At 40.8% G+C, this 24,155-nt stretch overlaps 1 protein-coding gene across 1 annotated transcript in view; it reads left to right on the forward strand.

Annotated features, from left to right (window-relative positions):
• The window catches only part of cntnap2a (contactin associated protein 2a), a 372,045-nt gene that overhangs the window by 186,274 nt on the left and 161,616 nt on the right, over positions 1 to 24,155 (forward strand). The window contains exons 4-9 of the mRNA XM_051940310.1: positions 1,716 to 1,863; positions 10,805 to 10,857; positions 12,002 to 12,152; positions 12,361 to 12,545; positions 17,946 to 18,089; positions 19,252 to 19,513. Of these exons, the coding sequence (XP_051796270.1) occupies positions 1,716 to 1,863; positions 10,805 to 10,857; positions 12,002 to 12,152; positions 12,361 to 12,545; positions 17,946 to 18,089; positions 19,252 to 19,513 (943 nt within the window). The remainder of the gene's footprint in view (positions 1 to 1,715; positions 1,864 to 10,804; positions 10,858 to 12,001; positions 12,153 to 12,360; positions 12,546 to 17,945; positions 18,090 to 19,251; positions 19,514 to 24,155) is intronic.

Consider the following 24,155-nt stretch of genomic DNA (forward strand, 5'->3'; position numbering starts at 1 on the left):
CCCTTATGAGTCATGTGGAGTGCTGTGAATCTGAAGCAGGGCACTCGTAAAAAAAGAGAAGGAAAAAACTGTTTGTGCTGTCGGTTAACCTTTCCTGGATAAATAAAGATTAAAAATGAAAGTGAGAGAAAGGCCCAGAGGAGACAGAAATACTGTTCACCTTGTGTCCACTCCCTCGCTGCAGTGGAGGTTCAGTGGCTCTGAGCTTAGTGTGAACTCTTGACCATCTCCCCCTTTGCAGATAGCATATCTTCAGGGGTACATACTTGGGTCACCGAGGAGTCGGCTCAAAGCAGACTCTCCTCGCAGAGTGTTTTTTCCCCCCTCACTCATCCTCTGCCCGGCCCACTCTGTGTCTTATCTGGAATAACACATGGCTGTCTTGTGTCTTGCTCTCTTCTAGTTACCTGCTTCTCCCCAGTGGCTTTTGTTGCACATATGTGTGTAGAAGAAAAGCACATGACAGAAGGCTGTGGCGTTTGTTTATTTCAGAGGAGGAGGAGAAAGGCAGAAAAGTGAAAATAGTTCAGGGACTGTGGTGAAGTGGATTAGTGGGCGGTTAGAGGTTCTCCCCATCATGTCTCAGGTCAAGTGAAGGAAGAGACACTGAGCTGGAGGAGCTGAGGAGAGAAGAAAGCAAACCAGAAGAAAAGGAGGCGAAACAGGAGCCTATGTTAACCAGAGTCTCTTCTGAGAGTTTTGTTTGTAGGTTTCTATACTATTCTGTGAAGCAGATGTCTTCTATATCTTGTTTCCCACCATGTAAACAGTAAAAAAACCTTTTCTAGTAAGTGTTGGAAGACCTCATTCACACTTTCAGCAGCCCCTCTGTAACAATCACAGTGCAAAAATCAAAACAAAGTCATTTTCAAATCAAAAATGAATGCACTGTCAGGAGGTGTACTCCAGCAGCCTGTCATTGAGATGTGACACCAAAACCTATGCACAATAATTATGCAAAAAAAAAAAAATGACAGCAGCTCATCCTGCCAAACGGCAACAAATAGAAAACACTCACACATGCCCCAGTCAGTTACAGCAGTTGAAGTCAGCTGCAGTGGTCACGGCAGAGCTGTGCACGGACATTTAAAATCACAGATGACCATAGAAAAAGCATAAGGGTTTTAATTCAGATTTGTTGCACCATTAGAAATGTTGATGGTTTGTCTGTTTACGAGATCTACTCCCCCCCAAAAAATAAATCTCTGTTGCTTCTAAAAGGCTCAGGTCTCTTTTGGGGGCCCTCCTCTGTAATTCGAACACTGGTTTATAGACAGTGTGTTGTTGTTCAGAGGCTGGGATTTCAGACAGCGTGCCAGCTGTTCGCGCACAGTGCGGCTAATAAGGCAAGGAACTGTAAACCTCATCACTTACAGGTTCATCTTTGGGGACCCAGAAATCAGCCTAAATATAAACTGACAAGGAGTTTCTTACATGCACTTGTTTGAGTTGAATACAATATGCAATTTCCTCTTGGAATCCCCCGCAGTTAGTCTGTCTTATGGAGGGCGTATTAGATATGTAGACTCATAATTATTTTGTATGTTTTGTAAGTGTGCACCTTCAGGGCAGGATGTGGTGAGTGGAACAAATATTCTTGTTCTACGTCCTGGAGCTGCTTGTTTGACTGCAGGCTTGTGGCTTTGATGTATTTAATTTCATTTTGCGTGTTTGTGTGTGTGTGTGTGTCTGCGCGTGACTGTTTGTGTTCGTAGGCTTTCTCTGGGAACTCCAACTCGGAGAGCGCGGTTCGCCACGAGCTACAGCAGGGAATTGTGGCTCGCTTCCTCAGGCTCATCCCGCTAGACTGGAGCGAGGAGGGACGAATTGGTCTGCGCATAGAAGTCTACGGCTGCTCCTACTGTAAGTGGAAATACAAACACACACACACATGCAGTGTCTGTAAGCACAGCTGCAACTTCTCTTTTGTCTCTTTCATATTTCGCTTTTACAAACAGATACCTTCACACCTGCAACACCTGCAGTCTCTGCACATGATCCAACAGAGCAATAACAAAAGATGGAGCTGTCATTTGCATATTAATCGTTTCCTTGTCACTTTTCCAAGCAGGAGTCAATAATATTAGATCACACACAAAAAATGAGGTGTAGAAGAACCAGATATATTCTCTCTTTTACTTTAGTAATCCTAGGTACCTGTACATGTAGAAACCCCATAGACCCGCTCACATACACGTTGAACGTATTCACAGTTCAACAAATATTATTAAGATTTATAATTATGGATCCATGGGGAGAGCCTAATGAGACTTTGTCAGCTCCAATCAAATCACAATGGGGCTTTCTTTATTATGAGCTAACTCTATATAGGAATCAAATGCACACCCAGTGTGAAACCCTCTCTGGACACATTCAGACATAATATTCAGAGCACAGTTGCAGTCTGAGAGACATATACAGATACACAAACACTCTCACACACTCCCTGTCTCTCGCTTTCTAACAAATGCATCATCCAGGGAACTGACTCTCTTGCAGCCTCTTTGCGCTCATCCTATTAAAAGCTGCCAAATTGATTTTGATAACAATTTTCAATTAAGGCTCTGCATAAATTACCGTTCTAAGTGACACACGTACATCTTTCATTCTGGAGATGCGATTACGCTGTGTGTGGATATGTTTGTGAGCGTGAGTGCTTCTGCGTGTGAATACAAGGGCATGTATTGTATTCCAGTCAGTCCTCAGCCCTTTGATTATATTTCCCTTGTTTCATTTCCTCCCCATGTCAAAAGAAAAGCAAGGCAGTAATGATAAGGATGACAAGATGTGCTACACATACACATAACACACACAGCCGCAAAGACCAATAAGAGAACAGCCGTGGAGAAACCTTTAAGTTTATTCCACTCACCCTCTCAGTCTATATATTTACTACCACAGTACAAACTCGATCTATTAAATGACTGACTTCTGATACATGTCACAGCTCTTCTGCTTACATGAAGCCACCTAGTGTTTGTTGTTGCTGTGCTTTTTTAAAATTTGAATCACTCAAACTCTCCATGTCCTCTAATTGCATTGATTTTAATTGATTGGTGTTATTATGGGCTGCACAGTGGGGTAGTGGTTAGCACTTTCGCCTTGCAGCAAGAAGATCCCCGGTTCAAATCCTGGGGTGGGCCTGGGATCTTTCTGCATGGAGTTTGCATGTTCTCCCTGTGCATGTGTGGGTTTTCTCCGGGTACTCCGGCTTCCTCCCACAGTCCAAAAATATGCTGAGCTTAATTGATGACTCTAAATTGCCCGTAGGTGTGAATGTGAAAGTGACTGTCTGTATATGTAGCCCTGCGACAGACTGGCGACCTGTCCAGGGTGTCCCCTGCCTTCGCCCGAGTTAGCTGAGATAGGCTCCAGCACCCCCCGCGACTCTAGTGAGGATTAAGCGGTGTATAGAGAATGGATGGATGGATGGTGTTATTATTGAATATCTAATTTGCTGTTTGTTGGTGAGTATGTCCCTATCATGATTACCATGAGCAAAATAATCAGTGTACCCAATGTAGTGCACCAGTGACAGTTTCAAAAACACTGATTTAGATTTCCATAGTCTCATTCATAACAAACCCAAGAAACCGATGCCATATACCGGTATTAGCATTTTCTAGAGGACTATGTCTAAACCATTTTAAGGCACAATGGGATTGTTTTCATTGGAAAAAAACTTCTAATTTGATAGCTTTAGTACACAGGTTTGTATTTAGGGGTAATGACCAGTGATCAATTACCGCAGAGGGACTTTAAAGATGCATTTATTGAATTCCATTTACTGACCTTTAAGCCACTTCAGCTTTAAACAGTGTCTTGCAGGTTCAGAATAATGAAACCAGTTGTGCTTTGCTTTTCCATAACACAATAAAGTAGGTGGAGGTATTTTTGCAGACTTCCAAAAAACTTCAGAGCTTCAGGGAAGCAGCAACCGACGGGGCCTGCTCGGATCATTTCATAATTTATGAGGAAACATTTGCCTCTACATTTCCAAAAACAGCACAAAGCACGTTATTCATATAACAGTCAACAAGTTATAGTTCTCAACTTTCAAGGCGTAGGAACAATCAATAGCTTGCACAACATGGAGCTGGCTGTCAACCAGCGCCAGAGCTTTTGTGAGTTGTAAATAAAATTTGGCACCTCTGAGTAGCATACCTGACATTCAGTCTATAACCGCAAAGTACTTTTAGAAGTGGTTACCATTTTACTGTAGACAGCAGAAAAAGTTGACAAATTGGACTTGATCCAAGCTGACTGTTTAACACTGACACTGATCTGTCGGTCACTGTAGTCTTCAAGCAGGGTGTCAGGTATGAATAGATTGTGAAAGTCTCTGCAGCCTGTAATTTCAATATCTACCTGTATGTGTTGTGCAATCTGAAAGTGTTGCTGTCCAAGCCTATTTTGCATGATGCAATAGAGGTTTTAGCATGCTAAATGACTGTATGCATGCTTGACTAGAAGCAAAACAAGAACACTTGATTTTCAAAACAACAATTGTATTTTTATAATGTGTGAATCTAAATTCCCTCTCCCTTAAATATTCCCTTGCAGACAGCCTTGTACTACATAATGTAGATGCCTAAAACAAAAACTGCACTCCAAAATCCCCCCTTTGTGCACAGCAGCAGAATAACACCATAGTTTGGCAAAATCAGGGCAAAAAAAATGAAGCTACAGAACTAAGCTGGGATTATTGTAGCCTCCCAGATACGAATGTGCTTTTTCTCTATGAAATAAAACTGTTATATTTAAATGCATTTATGTCCGTCAACAGTTAGACAGATAGACAGACAGTGCTTTTCAAAAACAACAATGCCATGAAAAAATAAAATCTGTTTCTGGGTCCAAATAAGCTGAAAGAGTTTGTGTTTCTGACAGATAGGAATTTTGTCCGCCACGCCTTGACATCTGTTAGATGAGACTCCTAATAAATACACAATCAGGTAAACACATGCTCAGATATCAGTGATAAAGAGAGGTAGACACCTGCACGTACACACACACACACACACACACACACACACACACACTCACACACTCCCCCTGGTCAGGTGCATCATCTTTCAGAGTTGTCTGTCAGCTGTGTTTTGAAGCCTGCAGTGCTTTCTCATGATTACGCTGTCACTGCTCCTTTCTTCAGCATTCAGTCAGAAAATGAGAACTCGTACATTTCTCTGTTCATCTACCCATCCCTCACTCCTCGACTCTCCGGTGCTCTTAGATTCCGCTCCTCGTAAATGTTTCCCCGCTCCCCAACCCAAAGATGAAAGCGAGGAGGAGTACAATGTTGGGCCACGGCGAAGAAAAGAGGATGAAAGAAGAAAGCACAATGGAGAAGTAGTAGGAGGAGAAGGAGGCAGATAAATATAGATGTTATGTTCCCGGCATAATCACCAAAAATGTTGGTTGTGGATGATAATTCTAGGTTTGAAAATGTATGATAATTAAATGCAATGCCATATTGTGACTCATCTAGGACTGTGCAATAAAAGGCAGCGTGTGTGTGTGTGTGTGTGTGTGTGTGTGTGTGTGTGTGTGTGTGTGTGTGTGTGTGTGTGTGTGTGTGTGTGTGTGTGTGTGTGTGTGTGTGTGTGTGTGTGTGTGTGTGTGCCAGAGCTAGAGGCTATAAAGGAGTCGTGATCTACCGTGCTGTGGAATTTACATGCTCATTTCCATTTTGATTAACATACGATCAACAGAAAATTTAATTATTTCATAGATTAGTCAGGAAATAGTAGAGCCAGTATGTGTGAGAAAGGGGAGTGAGACAGAAACGGAGTACAAATTTAATTTTCTATACAAATGCGATCACTCTCACTCAAACAGAATTTCAAAAGGATGCAAGCGTATCACAGCTGACTTCAACCTGTGGCCTACTTATGCCAGCAGACTAAATCTGTTGTCAGGATGATGTATCACTATCATCATCTGCCGACTTTAAGAAATGTACTTATGTAGATTTTGTTTGGGGATAGCATCTATTTCTAGAGCAGGACCAGGGCCAAACACATTCACAGCCTAAAGAGCATTATTATGGTTTTCAATATGAGGGGAAAAAAGCACATAAATACAGCATTAGAACATAATGCTGCAAGTTGAAATTGGTTTAATTACATAAAAAAATCATTGGATTATGTATCACCTCAACCAAAAAGAATGGCATCTTTCACCACAACATAAAGCAACATCTCAAATCTGTGTATTATGTTCAACTAACAATTAAAAAAACAAACAAAAAAAGCAGTTTCCGATTATTAAAACAGCAAGCGTGCCTGGTGTAGGTAGGTCAAACTGTGGGTGACCTGCTTTTGTGCTCGCAGCCTCTTAATTTGGTACTTATCCAGTGACACTTGTTGCCATGGATACAGTTAAACCTTATAACTAATGCACCTTGTTCTTAACTCATCAAAGTGCAGGTGGCATACAGTGCTGTTCCACTGGTTGATCAGAGAGCTGATAATGACCAACATGTTACACTGATACATAAAGCATAACACTGCTAGAATATGAAAGTGTTTTTTCTTGTCATGACTTGTGCTGTACAAATAGGCAATTATCGAAAGCAAGATATCTAAAAGACATGAATCGCATGGAGGCTGCACAGTGCCATGATGGTCAGCACTTTCACCTTACAGCTGTAGGATCCCCAGTTTGCGTTCCGGCATCTTTCAGCATGGAGTTTGCATGTTCTCTCTGTGCATGCGTGGGTTTTCTCCAGGTACTCCTGCTTCCTCCCACCGTCTGAAAACATCAATCCATCCATTATCTATACAGTGCTTAACATTAGGGTCGCCGAGAGATCGGAGTCTATCCCAGCTGACTTGGGGCAAAGGCAGGACAGGTCACCAGGCTGTCGCAGGGCTACACATACAAACAAGCAATCACACTCGCACTCACACCTGTGGACAATTTAGAATAATCAATTAACCTCAGCATGTTATCCAGAGAAAACCCACGCATACACAGGGAGAACATGTAAACTCCATGCAGAAAGATCCCTGGAAGGCTGGGACGCGAACCAGGGATCTTCTAACTACAAGGTGAAAGTGCTAACCCACCACACCACACTACAGTCTAGCCGTCCAAAAACATGCTCAGGTTAACTGGTGACTCTAAATTGTCCATAAGTGTGAATGCAAGTGTGATTGTCTGTATATGTAGCGACCCTAGTGAGGATTAAGCGGTGTATAGATGATGGATGAATTGCATGAGCGGTCGTCGGCGTTTATACTGATTTTGTTCGCATAAAATGAGTATAAACATTTGATATTTTGCTATTTGAAGTGTTAAATATATAGTTTCATTTCACATGTTCAAAACTGACATTTTTTTCTGTATTACTTTAACTGTGAACAACCATAAGAAGAAAAGCATTCAGAAAGCATAGCACTCCGCCAAGGCTGCTCAGTTGTTGTATAGTTTCCAACAGTTAAGCCCCAATAGGTCCGCAGTGGTTGATTTGTAGTTGGATTGGAATCATGTGATCGTCAGCAGGCAGCTGACGTAGTGTTCACTTGTTGTCGTAGTTACCGTGACGCTGTGCTGCTATCTCACAATGATACAGAAGTCTTTAACAAATCCATGGGTCCAGATTCCAGAATATAAGCCACATCACTGCCAAAATCTAATGAGGTGGTCCTTGTGTCATTTCTACTTTGTTGCTTGGCGGTGTAAAAAGTACATTTTTATAACTGCATACACATAACACCTCAGTTTCTCACCATTTATGATATGGCAATGATAATCTAACTAAAAATTTAAGATTTTCAGACCCTGATAAAGAAGGACTACCAGTATCATTTATTTGATGGCCTATAGTTGTCTCGTGTTATTCTGCATCACAGCTGGTCAACCTCCATCCCTCCTCCGCTCTCCCTTGTTTCCATCACCCTGTAGTTTGTAGAAAAGCCCCCCCAATTCTCGATAAATTCTCTTTCCTGACATTAAGCACTCACCAAAGCTGAAAACTCTTTTCTGCCCATTTAACTCTGCAATAGCTTATAAAACAATTGGAAAACTGTCAAATACCACCACTGTCTGCACAATAAATATGACTGAAAAAGAAACCAAATCGAACGAAGAACGGAAACTGAAGAAGAGCAGCATATGAAGTAAGAAGTGGTGCAGAGAGGGGAATAATGGAGAAAGATGAAAGTATAGAGACTAGTGAGAGAACAAGAGAGTGAAGCAGCAAAAGACATTGAAAGACTTGAATTTCTATCCAGTGTAAGGCAGCATGGGATCATTTCAGAAGCACTGAAGTTGGAACAAAGGAAACAGATGTAATTTCTCTCTACCCCACCTCAGTTGTTGATCATCAAAGGCACGCTTGGCATATTCGTGTGCACATTTTATATATGTGAGAAGGCAAGTAAGCACGTCAGGTTGAGAAACAGCGTGACTGTGCATGAGTGTGTCTGTATATGCGATGATCCCGTCTTTTCCAGTCTCTGTTATCCAGTCATATCCTGTGCACTCTTCTCTGGCTGCGCCAACCAATCACACCACACAGAAAGACTCACACACGTGTGCTACACTAACCACTCAAACCGCTGACGTGATGATAGTAAGATTGAAGAGGTGCTTCAAGCGCTCAAGCACAACACTTTATTTTTCTTCTCAAGATCTGAAAGTCTCTGTCACTCTGTTGCTCGTCTCCTTTTTGGGCTCAGTCACTGGAAAATGTGTCATACATGTAGGAATTCGGTGCCTGTAGATACTTTTGTTTAACATGTCAGCACACCCACGCTCGTGTTTGCAGTTCTGGTTTGGTAGACAAAAACGGCTTTATGTACAGTATGTATCTCTGAAGGAGATTTTATACCTTTTGCATGGTCACATATGCATTTTCACACGTTGAGTATTTGTAAAATATTTTACATAAAACAAGTTGCCATGTGTAAATTAGTTTACACCTTTTGACACATGATCCATTAACAATTTAACATGGAATGTTGTGATGCCTTCTTCACTGTTTTGTCTAAAGCATTTGGCATGTTGGGTCTTTTAGGTAGAACTAAAATCAACTGCTATTTGATACACATGCATTTAGCTGTTTTTATCATTTTCATCTCAGTCATCAATGTGGTTTTTGCCGAAGGGGTGCCACAGGGCTCAGTACGAGGTCCCATTCAGTTCACTGTATATAAATAAATGACCCAGGATCAGTGGTTAGAAACAGCTCTATTTATTGTAATACTTGTGACATAGTTATTTTTTTAACAGCACTCTCTACTGACAAAGCTTTGACTAATTTAAAGTCAGGCCTTTTGGCCATTTAAAAGGCCTTGATTAGCCTCAAGCTTTTATCAAATCTTGATACTACTAATTAAATGTGCTTCACCAGATTCCGAAAAAAACCCTCTAAGTTTCAAAATTAGTGCAATTACATTTTTTTTTTTAAAGTACCTACTCTATGACTCATACTGATATACTAACTTTTTTTTCCTTAGAAATAAATGGGGCCTCTCTTTTAGTCATTTTAGGTTGCAGATTTTTTTGAAGCGTTTTAATCAGTGAGTGACTATGCAGATATAATTTACATGCATGAGACCACCCATACCCTTAAGCCCCTTGATGCTGTGCATAACAGTCCTCTTAGATTTATTACAGGTGACAGTTTCAAAGCCCATCATTACATTTTGTATGAGCAGGCAGGGTGGCCATGACTCACCACTCGAAGGGAACAATGTTGTACGTCTTTTATTTACAAAGCCATTCTAAATGAACTGCCATGTTGTGTAACATCACTTGTGAAACTTTGAAATATGGGCTACCTTACCTGCTTACAAGATCGGATGTCCTTGGAGGTCCTATTCTTGAATACGGAATAGGAAAACAAACTGACTTTACCTTCTATGCTCCTCATAGGTGAAATTGGCTACAGGATTTCTTAGATTAGGGACACTTTAACAACAAAAAAGTTTAAGATTCTGTTATACAGTGCTTTACTTAATGAATATTCTGCATTTTCGTAATGGTGTTCTTGATGTTTCTACTATTTTATCTGCAATGTGTATATTAAATGTTGATTTGACATTTTTATACTTTCTCAAGGTACCATTGTAGATGAGACCTTGGCTTTTAAATGCTTTTTTCAATGATAAAAATAACTATGTCTTTTAACCGATGAACATTTATTTTTCTGTGAACAAATCTCACATTAAATAGTAACGGTAGTAACAGTGCTTTTAATGCAGCGTCATTTTACACCAGAGTCTATTTTGCACTTGTCATGGCACGGCAAATACTCAAGCAATTAAACTTTATTTGACATTTTGACTTGTTATGGTAGGAACAGCACAGGTGGCTAATCACATTAACACCAGATCTATTCTATTCAGGAGTACCAATAAGCCATGACAGTGTGTCAGCGAGCCAACATGTACAGACTGAGGCAGCTAAATTAAATTCAACCATCAATAATTGTATTATTTACACCTGTGTTTCCTACTGTGACGTGTCAAAATGTCTCCTGTGGCAAAGGCGTACTGGGTGACATTTTTAATGCACAATCCTCCCACACGTTCGCATGGTGATATTGAAGGCAGCAATTATGTTGCAAGAACATATTTAATTCTAACAGGGTGTTAAATGTTTGCCTGTTAATAGCCCACCTGACTAAACTTTGTTGTGTTGCTGTTGCTACCATGGGATTGTTAAGCGCTTATGGTCTTAATTCATTTTGGAATCAAACTAAATCTGTTATCATAGTTTGTTTAATTTACACCAATCTCTTTTTAACATGCCTTTACTCTGTCTCTTACCGTTGTTATTTTCTTGTCTCTTTTAGGGGCGGATGTCATCAACTTTGATGGACAGGGAGTGATCTCATATCGTTTTAAGGTAATGAGTGGTTCTGTATTATTAACATGTGGTATTTTGACTAAACCTCTGCATAGAATGTTAAAAAATAAAAATAAAACAAATATTAGTTTATGCTGTTTGACAGTCATAAAATACACTGTAATTCAGATAGAGATCAGGAACTCTAATATCTAAAGAGTATTTTTAAATCAATTTCTAGGTGTGGTACTAGAAAATAAACTTTGTTGGAAATTTCATATAAAATATGTAAGAGCAAAGCTGTTAGAAACTGTCTCACTAGGACAAGACACACCTGAAATTTAAAAGCCTCATATACATTATAGTCCTCCCTGTTTTTACCATACTTGACCTACTGTGCAGAAGTGTGGGGCAACAGTTTTAATGCTACATTACATCCAATTAAAGCTATAAGGATAATACATATGGGATGTATACATGTGGGATGTAATGTAACTAATATATTGTTTTCCAAAGCAAATACTTAGAAATATGTTGTTTTAGGTAAATTTAGGGCTGCAGAAATAATATTCAAAGCAAGCAACAAGTTCCCTCCGATAACATACGACAATTGTTCAGAAGTAAATTTGCAAATTATGAATTAAGAGGAAATTTTCAGCTTAAAAAGCTGTTTGCTCGCACAACCACGAAGAGTAGATGTTTATCAGTTTGTGGGGTCAACGTATGGAATAGTCTGGACAGTGATCTCAAAATGAGTACAACTATAAAACAATTTTTAAAAGAATACAACAAATATTGCTTGAAATATATAACAATGTGGAACAGTAAATGTGTTCTGAAATTTCTAAAGAGGTATAAAAGTATGAAGTTTGACGTGAACAGGAAACAGTAAGATGTGAGATGTACAGATATGCAGCAGGTAAGAGTTAATAAGTTAACCTTCATCCTACTTGTCTTCAGATACTAATTTTGTCACAATCATTCTAGTTCATGAAAAGCTGATCCTAAAAATCAATGTTGTCTGCAAAGTACTTTGATAGAGATTTTAAACAGGCAGCCAGGATGTCTGGCAAAGTCAAGGTCAAAGTCAAAATAAAGTAAAAAAATGATGTTTTTCTTTCCTGGCATTTTTTAAATTAAAGATGAGCCACCTGCAGTGTAAACAATCCTATGGGTTTTTTGGTGTTCGTTAAAATGTGTGCAGGTGAAGAAGATGAAGATCATTAAGGATGTGATCGCACTGAGGTTTAAGACATCAGAAAGTGAGGGTGTGATTCTCCATGGGGAGGGCCAGCAGGGAGACTACATCACCTTGGAGCTTCGCAGGGCCAAGCTGCTGCTGCAGATAAACCTGGGTGGGTAACTGATGCGTGACAAAGAAATGCAAAGCAAAGTTTCTCTTCATTCTGACCTTCCAGTGACAGGATCTTAAATGTAGATGCGTTTTATATTATGTTCTGGTTTTATGTTGTAATTTGGCAAATCCCTGTCAGAGAAATCACCTGTCAAATTTGTGTTTACTGGTCATTTTTGCAACTCATATCTTCACAATCTTTATTACAGGCAGTAACCAGTATGGTTCTATCCTGGGTCACACTTCTGTGACCACCGGCAGCCTCTTGGATGACAATCACTGGCACTCAGTGGTGATTGAACGCTACCGTCGCAATGTCAACTTTACCTTGGACAGACATACTCAGCACTTCAGGACGAATGGAGAGTTTGACCACCTTGATTTGGACTATGAGGTGAGCAGTAAAGTGTACTCAGCATACAGACAGGAATATGAGCAACGCAGATAGAGAACAGCAGGCTCCCATGGGGAATAAATGATGAAATGAATCAAACATAAATCTAATCACATGCAGAATACATATGCTGACGGACAGAGGAGGTGACAGGGAAATAAGCCATGTATACAGCCGTGGAAAGCATGTTTGCTTCTTAAATATCCATAGATGAACCAGGTTGACACTGTGTAGCCAATCCTCACTGGGGTGGCCAAATGATATAACAGTTGTACATTGGTAGGCAGTCATGAGCGAGTTTATTTATAAATAAGCAGTGGGAGACTGTGGACATCTAAAATGTCAGATGCTTTATTCAGCTGTCGTACAACATAAGCCAAAAGCAGATGCTTGTTATATAGCTGACCGGCTACTATATAAAGAACAAACAGTGGTGTATTTAGTTAGTCAACCCACTATAGTTGTTAACTGTAACAGCACCGCGTGGTAGGATGCCGTAAATCAGAGACCCAGAAGCAAGGCAACGGAGACACAACAGACTTGATATACAAAAGTTACAAAACAGGAAATACTAACTCAAGAAGATCTTGGAACTGAATCAGGACACCCCCCCCCCCCCCACACACACACACACACACACACACACACACACACACACTCAGGCAGGAAAGCTAAAGAGTAAACAGGGTAACATTACTGCCGAGAGTTTGGCACATTGTGACAAAAACAAGTAGTTCTAGGAGAAGAACAAACCCAGGAACTCTAAGAACAGGAATGCACCAATTGACTAAATGAAAGAGCTGGGGAATTGTCTAGGGAAGTGTCTAAGGTGGGGAACTGGAGCTGGGTGGAAGGTAGGACAGGAGAGGCAGCGTGTGGCCAGGTGGTGGTTGGTGTTCAAGCAGGTGCAGTGAAGTGATGGAGGTTGAAAGTCGATGGTGGTTCGGAGGAATCCAGACTGGCAGGGTGTCTGAAGGGGAATCCAGGCAGGAATCAAATGGAGTCATTCCTGATCTGATGACAAGTAGTGGCACCGTGTGGCTTTTATGGAAGGAGGATGATGCGTGGTGATCAGTCACACCTGCTCGCCTCCCAGTTCTGCTGATTGTAATTGGCAGCACCTGTCCGAGTGCCACACGCCACCTTGGAGAAGGAGAGATGAGGGAAGGGAAGGAGAATCTGCCACTATCAGGCAGCTGAGGTGGAGGGTGTGACACCGCATTTGTTAAGTATGACCACTTTTGGTTATCTTGCAAATAGTCACCATGTGCACTTGTTTTAGCAAATTCTTGATTCACTTTAAGGATGTAAGCGTTTAAGTGAAGCTTATTTGTGTAGCCCTCTGCAGTCTGACTTCCTGGATGTTGACTTCAGCTAGCTGCTTGTTAGCATGCAGCTAGCTGAATATTCGAATATTCGGCTATTCGGGTCCAGCCCTAGTGAACACACAGTCCTAATGCAATTTTATTTGGTATGACCAGCTTGGAAAGGTGGCAACTTTGTTTATTCTGGTGGGTGATTGGGCTAGTGTAACCAAATTGTTGGATTTCCACCTGCTCAGACCATCCCTTTTTGCAAACATAAGACAATCTAGGTGACTGTGTTAGAGTTATGTACACAGCAAATCACAAATCTCATTTTGTGACTGAGTTTTTCACCGTTCAGTTTGCTGCATTGTGATATGCGTAAAAATACTTCTTAAAATACTGCTTTGCTTGATTTATGCTGAATCTGTAACAGACACACTGTTGGTTGGGTATTACCAAAAAAGGCTGCCCATTTCAGTTCAAAAATGAAGCAATCTCACTGCAAAATGTTGATTTTTTTTTTTTTATTGTGCTTTAGAACTATGGCATTATGTAACTCATGCTAGTGTTAGTACATAGACTGGAAATACTGAGCCCACTGTCCTCAGGGCACTAGTTGGTCATTGAGAATTGCTGCTCTGACACTAAATCCACGCACACTAGTTACGCATAGGTGCTCAGAACAACACATCAAAGCAGCCCATGAGCCATGATAAATATAATCACCCTGTTCATGCCTCGATCAATCTGGCTTTATTGGCTTCATGTGCTAGATAGAGAGACTCTTGTTTGTGCTCTCAGTTGCATTGGACGTATATCAACCCGCCCCGTGAACACTTACACCACCCCCTAGTTCATTTTTCCTTCTCTAAGGGGTTCAAGTTACGTGTTCAAAATAAGTTATTTCATTCAATTGTAATTGGAGGTGGGGGTATTACTCATACGCTCCAACAACCCTTCCATAACAAAAACTGAATTAGCTTGCAGCCTTTGCTCCATTAATGTTTGAGATGTTGTGTATTTGTATTTTGGAACTTAATGATGGAGGTGAATCTCAGGCTTCTAGACAGCTGAGAATTTGGGTTTAAGGGCAGCGCTGTCGTTCAATTTAGAATACTGAAACTACCAATGTTAGTATTTCTCAGATACAATCCAAACCCTTCCAAACAGCTGCAAGTCTTTTTTGAAATATATTTTTTACTAATAGTTTGCCTTTATTTTGCTGCTGCTGTTCCAACCACATTCATTTTACTTACGCAAGTTCTTGATTTGCAGCTGCATTTAAAGTACTCATCGCTGGTCAGTACAGTGCTTTGATATCACACAGGAAATGAGATATTGGTTTTACACTATGCTCCAGTGCTAATCCATAAAACTCACATAATCAGCATCAGCCAGTAATGGAATGCAAAGAGCTCAGCTAATAATACTTAAAATAGGAAATTGATTGTGGAGTACACATCAGTGGGAAATGTGTTTGTGTGTAAAGCGACTCTGTGTGTGTGTGTGTGTGTGTGTGTGTGTGTGTGTGTGTGTGTGTGTGTGTGTGTGTGTGTGTGTGTGTGTGTGTGTGTGTGTGTGTGTGTGTGTGTGTGTGTGCGTGCGTGCGTGCGTGCGTGCGTGCGTGCATGAGTCCATTTGTGGCTATGTGCATGTGGCTGTGTTTATATTGACACGCTTGTGTGCAAGTGTGTGACCTTTACTAGGTATTGCTGATATGGCTGATCTATTCCAGTGTTAAGTAGGATACTGAGGAATGGGGCAGTACAAACCACAGTCCAATTAAACTGAAGCTGTTGAATTAAGGGATCTTCAGGGAAATCTATACAACAGGGTGTACCAGGAGGTTTTGTGTGTTTGTGAGAGAGCGTGCGGTGCGACTGTGGTGAACCCTGAATGAATCCTGGCAGTGTTATTGCCTAAGTATCCCAACAGATTGCAAAATTGTGACCAGCTTTTAGTCAAAGTGCACCACTGTACTCTATTTAGTCCGCACACTTCCTCGTGTGTGTTTTTTGTGTTCATGCGCACGCACATTTGTGTGTCTTCAGCTCCTATTTAAGCCCGTGGTCTAAATATCCGGGTGCGTTTGTGTCTACCCTTGGCAGTAATTACTAAGACTACTGGAGCGTCACCGCGGCACACATACACAGCGCAGACACCAACTCATATTCGCACACAGACAGATCGACTGGTAATTGCACACCGCCCTCCATCATCTTGGCTTCCTTCAGGGCTCAGAGCGATGTCTGAAAAAGAAAAAAAAAAGAACACATGTAGAAGTGTAGAAAAATATGAAACGCGGCTTACATTTTCATCAGTCTTGTGTCCTTCAGCACTTCCCACCAGATGCCTGTTTATTAGCCTCTATCTCCTCACCTCAATCCTCCCCTCATCGCATCTGTTCACCACAAACCCCTGCCTCCTCGCTTAAATCCTTTCTCCCGCTGCCCCAGTGGTCGTATTACACATGATTTCAGATTTGTCAGTATTGTCTTTAACATGGGTTTGACACTAGTTGTTCTGCATGTGTATATAAACCCAGAGGAGCGATCGGGAATCAGATCTGCTTTATTCTTCTGTACATTCTCACAGAGGACTGGCCTAAATGTGGTGCTATGGTATTTGTTTTCAATGTAATACGATGCTGCCACAATTTCAGAACTGGGCATGTATACATTTAGCTTTGATATGTCAGATAATCTTGTCTTCTTATTTTCTTGTCATCATAAAAGGTCCTTTGTCTTTAAATGGCAGCCCAAAGCAATAAAACGTGTCCTTTCAAACTGTACAATTGAGACTATAGTTATTTGGACAGGCGCACATTTCTGTTGTTCAAGTGCTATGTTTCAGCGCATTCAATTTGAAATAAAATAATGGATGCCAAGTCTCGGGTTTAATTTGCGTCGCTTTATGTCAATGTTGAAATAACTGTGTGTGAGATACAGCCTTTTTATTACTCAGTGCACAAAGTTTAGGAGCTCAGAAATACCTGCACACACAACTACAAGAAGTCAAGCAAATTCGCCATGCTTAATATTTTAAGGAAAATACCGCAGAGCCCTTCAGCTCCTGTTTGTTGTGGGATCTCTCTGCCTTTAGTTTGGTTTTCAGCAAGTAGCTTGCAGCTCAGTCAGATGGAGATCAGGTGACTGATTTGGCTTGTTGAGAATGTTCCACCTTTTCACTCTGAAAAAAGCACTTTGGTTGTTTCGGCCATATGTTTAGGCTCGTTGTCCCGCTGAATGATGAAATGTTGTCCAATCAGTTTTGATCATCTATAAATATCAATGTGCCAGTTCCATTGGCAGCCGTACAAGCACAAGCCATAACAGAAGCACCAGGGGGGTTGACAGATGACATGGTTCTTTGGGTCGTGATCTGTTCCTTTTTTTTCTCAACACTTTCTTCTTTCCATTTTGATAGAAGCTATTTTTGTTCCATCGGTCCGGAGAACTTTGTCCCCGTAAAGGCTTTGTCGACAAAGTTTTCTTTTGATCCACTCAAAGAGGCAGGCTCACCTACGTCCTTGTTATCATCTTCACTTGCATGGCCACTGCTTTATTCTTCATACTGACAGTCAGCTCTCAGCTGCTACTGAGCCACGTGTGTTTTTCTGTGCATGAACTAAAATTGAAATGACAACCAGCTGCTCATGGAACTTTTGGTAGCCAAGTGTCAAGCCAATTACCTTTTAAACCTATCAATCCGAGTCATATTTCACACTACGTTCCTTCGACATCTATGTAAAAGTGTTCAAGTGTCAAGCTGAGACTTGACACTTTCCCTTAACTTTATTTCGAACTAAATCTGCCGCAGCACAGAAGCTAAAGAACCAAAAAAAATGTAACTGCCTAAATACTGGACCATATCATCTCAATTTCATTTGTCAGTGATTAGCCAGACATTTTATTAAAGCCAACTAATAGTGCTTTAGTGATTATTCCAACCAGAAAGTGTGCTTCTTTTACTCCCCTACCGGTAATTAATAGGAGTTTCCAGAGAAGCTAAGTGACTGTAAATGAATTCTTAATATCTCCTCGTACCAGTCTTCATCTCTTTTTTTAACTCTTTGCTCTTTGTCTGTTTCTAGTTGAGCTTTGGGGGGATGCCATACAGCGGGAAGCCGGTGGGAGGAGGAAGGAAAAACTTTAAAGGCTGCATGGAGAGCATCAACTACAATGGAGACAACATTACAGACCTGGCCCGCCGAAAGAAGCTGGACACCTCCAGTTTTGTAAGGCAAATGTGCAAGAGACATGCACATATATACTGTACGTAAGCACAACTCAGATGCTAGACATGCATCTTAACAGTGTGAAATGAAACTTAAAAAGACAGCTGAATCCTGAACATGCTCATTATTGTCAAACTAGCTCTGTATTCGACCAAAACAAAGGGTCATATTGTTCAGTGCACCAAAGAATGTGGATATATTCATTATCAATCAGAAGCAACTGACCTGTCAGTGGCGCCTCCACGTGTTTCCTTTCTGTCTTTGTTGCTGTTGTTATCATGCCTGCCACTTCAGCGCAACCTTCAAAGACAGAATTTCACTGTAATGACTGCAGAACTGTTTGTTTCAGTGGCACAAGATACCTAAACGCTTTGCTTTATGAAAGACTGCTGGAGGTAACAGCACATTAAAGGGTTTTTTGGAATCCTTAAAATGAGGTATTGAACAGTTGCTGATAGACTGTGGCGTCTTAGATCTCCACACTCTGCCGGTTCCTCCTCAGCTGTGGCCGGCCAGTGCGTCTCCTTCGATCGCTGGTGAACTGATTGAACAAATGGAGGCACTAATCAAGTTCATTAAAGCCGCACCGCTAATTCTCTCTGATGACTCACACAGCCATTTATTTCTAATCAAAGCAGATCCGCGCTCAGATTTTAGAAAAAGATACACACACAAATGCAATCAGTAATCATCTATAGTTGGTAAGGCAGCTCAGTGTTGTGTGTTTGCTAATGATTTGATTAAGAGCACAAGGTTGGAGAAGCTCAATGGTAATTAGCGCCTAAATTCCACAGTTCTGTTTGTTTTTCCGCTGCACTGAAATCACCCAGGTCGCAGTTTAACCCTGGTTTCAAAGACAGTACGAGCCAAAAAGAGAAAAATTTAGTGATGTGCACAGGCATCGTCAGTCTTTGAATCTAGCTTCAGTCAGGAACATCTGAAGGTAAACACGGAGAGGCTAGATTCAAAGCAGCAAAAACCTGGTTAATAAGTACATCATTTTTGAAAGTGTTTGGGCCATCTAAAACATTTAAAGCATTTAAATAACATCGCATTCAAGCCCACATTAGAGTGATTAGCTTTGCTTTTTGTTTTTATCTTTGAAGACCAATTATGTCTCTTTGTTGCTCTTTCTCTTTTTTCCGTATCTGTGCCCCTACAGCGTAACCTGTCGTTCTCCTGCGTGGAGACCCACACCTTCCCGGTCTTTTTTAACGCCACCAGCTTCCTGCAGCTGCCAGGCCGAGCCAATCACAACATGGTGTCTGTGGGCTTCCAGTTTCGTACCTGGAACCCCGACGGACTCCTCCTCTTCAGTAATCTTGATGACGGCACGCTGGAGATCTCTCTGGAGGACGGCAAAATTATTGTTCACATCAATGTGACAAAGGAGGGCAAGAACTACCGGGTGGACTTATCGTCAGGTGAGTTTTTCTGCAAATGAAACGGTTGCGTAAACAATTTTGCAAGGTTTTCTTTCATTTAGCATCACATTTCTAATCAAGCTGTACAATGAGACACTCATTAGACTACAGCACTGTTTCTTTTTACTCACCAGTAAAATATACATGAAGATTTTTCAGAAGTTGCTTGGAAACAAAATAATGGAGCTATTTATAAGCAAAAGATAATTATGTGTTAGTCAAGATGCCTGTCACTGTACTATATTCTCCCTGTTTTTAACATGTCATTACCAGGGATGTATTATGAAGATGTGGAGTGACATTTCATGCACACCAGTACTGTTGGGTTCAAAAAAGAAGCAATTTTTATTGACAGCAAAACTAAGAGCAAAGTTTGTGGTGCAGAAAAAAATCCTGAGCCTTATTTTAACCTCTGCTTTGCTCATTATTATCTTAATTTAACCAGTTTGGCATTTCTTCAGAGTCAGTCAACTATATTTTTTACATTTTTGACATCCAAGATGCATCACTTTCTCTGCTTTTAAAGCATTGCACACATAAGTTATCACACTTGTCACATCAAAACAATTTTGGACAGTCTCAGTTAAGATATTCCTCTTGGTCTGGCCTTGATCTCATTTCTCCACGCTCTCCGTCTCGACATGGTCTTGATTTATGTGGTCGTAATCCCAGCAATACTAATAACACATCCACTGATGGAAAATGGTGTCCAGCAAATAAAACGCATGAAGAATACTCTGAAGGAGAAGAAATGAGATCCTGTTTTTTTTCACTTCCTCAGAGATGACCGACAGTTTACAAAGTAAACAAAAAATCCTTAGAATTAGAAATGTTTACGACAACCGCTAAATGAATGCATCTTCAAAGAACGCCGAATTTGAACGTTGGTTAATTTGAGCTGTGCTGGTTTTTGAGCTGCACTGCTGCAAATGAAAATAATTTTATTCCCAACAAGCCTGTCTTCAGTGGCCTCTGTCATTACATTTCTTTCGCTACTGCCCTTCTTATCCTCCCTTCTCTCCCTCTCTCTGATTTCTTCCCTCCCCTTCTTTCTTTTCCTCTCCCTTTCTCTTTCCTTAGACACACTCATTTATTCTGTCCACTGCTGCTTTAATAGGCCATTATGCCCAGGGGTAAGGATTATTACTGAGTTACCCTCTAGGCTAATTGGGCTTGAGCCTGCGATTACATCAGTATTACTATAATACACAGAAACACAAACACACTTTCGCACACGCAAACACGCGCTCCCTCCTTTGATTCCGTTATTAGTATCTCTAAAAAAGAAAGCCACAGTGGCTTCTGGCTTCAATGACACAGTGGGAGTTGGGTAGACTTGTAATGAAATGCTTAGTCCCTCTTAATGGCAAATATACTGGGGAGCGACGTGCAGATGCTCACATGCTAAGGAGCAGAGCGAGAGAAAAGAGTGGCTTCTTACAGAGACCACACAATCTATTTTCCTTCTCTCAGCGGGGATAATTTGTTTATGAAGCTGTTTAGCGGCAGCTTATTCTGACGTTCATTATAATCTTGCATTTGCTAGAAGGTAAAATGATGTGGACGGTGCACACGGATGTTTTTATAAGACATTTTTAACCTGCGCAACTTTTCAGCCATGTAAGACTGATGGACAGGAGGCAGTAGAGCACAGATTAGGGTCTGACTGGTGTTAAATGTATAAATGTAGGAGAAAACAAAATGAGAACTGAAAGAAAAGGCTAAATATATATTTTTAATGGAAGACAGTAAAATTAACATTGCATTTGTTGCAAGCGATAAACATCAATGAACTCAATTAAATCTTATGTTAGAAATGTGTGAATGGAACTATTAATTGATTAGCTGAGCTGTTGTACTGCAGTTTTCACACCACATAAACCTGTTATGAAATATGCCTGTGATGTGAAAATAGATAAACCAAACATTTACAGAAATTTCCCACCTTGTCTAAACATAAACCATAATAGCTTAATAACAGATTCATAGAAAATATTTCACTCACATATTTCTGACCCACAATAACTGTTGTTCTCTTTAAAGCTTCATTAAGCAATATCTTTTATGTTAACATCAAACTGAATGACTTGCAGTTGCTGGTGCTACAGTTTTCACTAAGAATGAGCGCCCTGGTTTATCACTTCCAGCTCACGTTTGTTTTGCTGTTTTAAACTTAATTAAAAGACGGATGTCCAAGAATCCAATGAGATCCAGATATTGGATTTTCTCACAAGTTGGTGGATCAAACCCAAGCAAAATGCACATTAATGTTGGACATTCCACAAGTAGTGATTGTTTTTGGATAGTTGTGGAACATTTTCACTATTGCAACACATCAGTCTTGTTAAGTCACTGTTAATAGCAAATTAAAAGTCACAGCTATTAACGAAAGTATTTTCCAATGGAGAAATTGAAAATGCACCAAACCAGTTTAAATGCTAGGGTTAAGGCCCATGTAGTGTTATTTATGTTGCACATTTTGCTGAGTAATTCAAATAGTATCATTAAACCCTGACAAAAATATATGCATAATACCAGGATGAACATAGTACAGCTAAGACTCTGCTGTCTAATTAATTATGGAGATTTAGCCGACTTTTTAAACTAATGTTAAGCCCCCAGCAGAATTCTGTTTGGAAAAACACAATGAATCTAGAGGAAGCACATTTGAAACAATGCAGAAAAATAACTTCCTTTTAACAAGAGACCTCCAGCAGAATGGGGCTCAGTGAGGCGACCATCTGCCTCGACCAGTTGGGGTGAGGAAAAAGGGGAGAGGGATAAATAGAACACAGACAGACAGATAGCAAACAAGAAACCAGCTCCACAGCCAGAAATACCTACAGAGAAGTGCATGAGGAGAGAAGGCAAGCATAAGCCGTGGGAGAGAGATGACACAAAGTAAATGACATGCACTAGTGCATATAAACACACGGAAGAGGCGACAAGGATGAACACATGAGAAGACAGCCGTATTAACAGGATTGTTAAAGTGAAGCATGTGGGCAGATTTAAAAAGAGGCGGAACTATTATAGCAAAAGAGTAAAGTGAGTGAAATCAGCCAAGCAATCGATAGGAAACAGCAGAACAGCCGAGTGGACACGACTCGGGCTGCTTCAGGAAGAACTAAAATCAATGGAAAAAGGTGAGCCTTTAATTTTGTTTTGAAATTGCCAATGGCGAGACAGAATCTAATGTCGAGACTGTTCCCGGGCCTGGTGCAGTAACTGAAAAGGCCATGTCTCCTTTGGTTTTGAAACATGAGTGGGAGGCGGAGAGGAGTAGCTGTGACGATGAACTAAGTGGCCTTGGAGTAGAAAACAGAGTGGACTTATCAGTTTTACATTGTAGTGCTGAACCACTTTAAAAACAAACGGTAAACCCTGTATTCTAGTGGAAATCAATGCCAATGTGCCAGGAATGGGGTGATGTGATGTGCTTTTCTACTGTAGTCCGGTAACATTGGACTGCGTCAGTTTTTTATGTACAGGGAATTACAGTTGCCGGACGCATAACTCATAAATACATGCATGACAGTTGTCAGGTCCTTGTGAGATAAAATAAGGTTCAGTTGGTTCTGAGCTGGCAAAAGCTCCCCGTCACAATGCTGCTGAATTGTTTATAAAAACTGAATGCGGACTCCAGGAATACACCGAGACTTTTGACTGCTTCATGCACATTTTCAGTCAGAGGGCCAAGAACAGTGCTGAGGCTATGAACAGAGCTGCTGGGAGCAAATATAATACAGCATTATCCAGTAGATTAGTTTCTCCTGGAGATTACCTTTGGATTTTTTTTCCTACTAAAACCGCTTAATGCAGGGTGCAGTGAGCTATTTTTAAGTGCTGGAATGTGTGTTGTGTGTGTGTGTGTGTGTGTGTGTGTGTGTGCAGCAGTGGGGAATATTAAGTTTGTGTTGGTGTTCCATATGCGTATATTGTAATAGGAAGATATTCAGACCAAACAGATAATTTAATAGCCTTTTCATGCATGACTGCGTGAACATTGTCCTCCAACTACCAGCTTGTAATTTAAAAGCTTTTGTCTGCAAAGCCCAAGTGAGTCGGCAGGTGCAGTACGAGAAAGGAGTAGGTGGGTGACGGAGGGGATGTGAATGAAAAAAAGAAAAGCTTCATATCTCTTCATAACCTCATTCTTGCCTCAGTGGGTCCTCGGTCATTAAAGTTCTTTTTATTTCCCTGATTGGAAACAGAGCAACGGGTATAGTAGATCTTGCCTACGAGGAACACACACACAGTGTAGTACCCACACACATTCAAAAGGTGTGTGTGCGTCTACAGATATGTGGTTTTGTAAGTGTCTATGTGAGAGCAGCAACTCGCCCCGAGGCTGTTTGTGACCTGCAAAAGCCTGCCGTCTGTCCTTTGAGAAAACCTCTGTCATTTCATGCACTCAAGCAGACAGATAAACGATAAAACCAAAGGGAGCGGGAAGCCTTTGAGAGAACACTCTAGATTAGAGTGTCTTGTCAGTGGTGTGTGCGTGTTAATAGATGCTTGGTTAATGCTGTAGTTTTCCCATGCCTTTCCTTTATTTACTCATTAACTCTCCTTTCTTCATTTTGTCTCTCATTACTGATTTGTCAGAATTACAACAGCAGCTTCATTAGAGAGGGGCTGG

Source organism: Acanthochromis polyacanthus, chromosome 20 (genome assembly GCF_021347895.1).
Source record: "Acanthochromis polyacanthus isolate Apoly-LR-REF ecotype Palm Island chromosome 20, KAUST_Apoly_ChrSc, whole genome shotgun sequence".
Classification (NCBI taxonomy): Eukaryota; Metazoa; Chordata; class Actinopteri; family Pomacentridae; genus Acanthochromis; species Acanthochromis polyacanthus.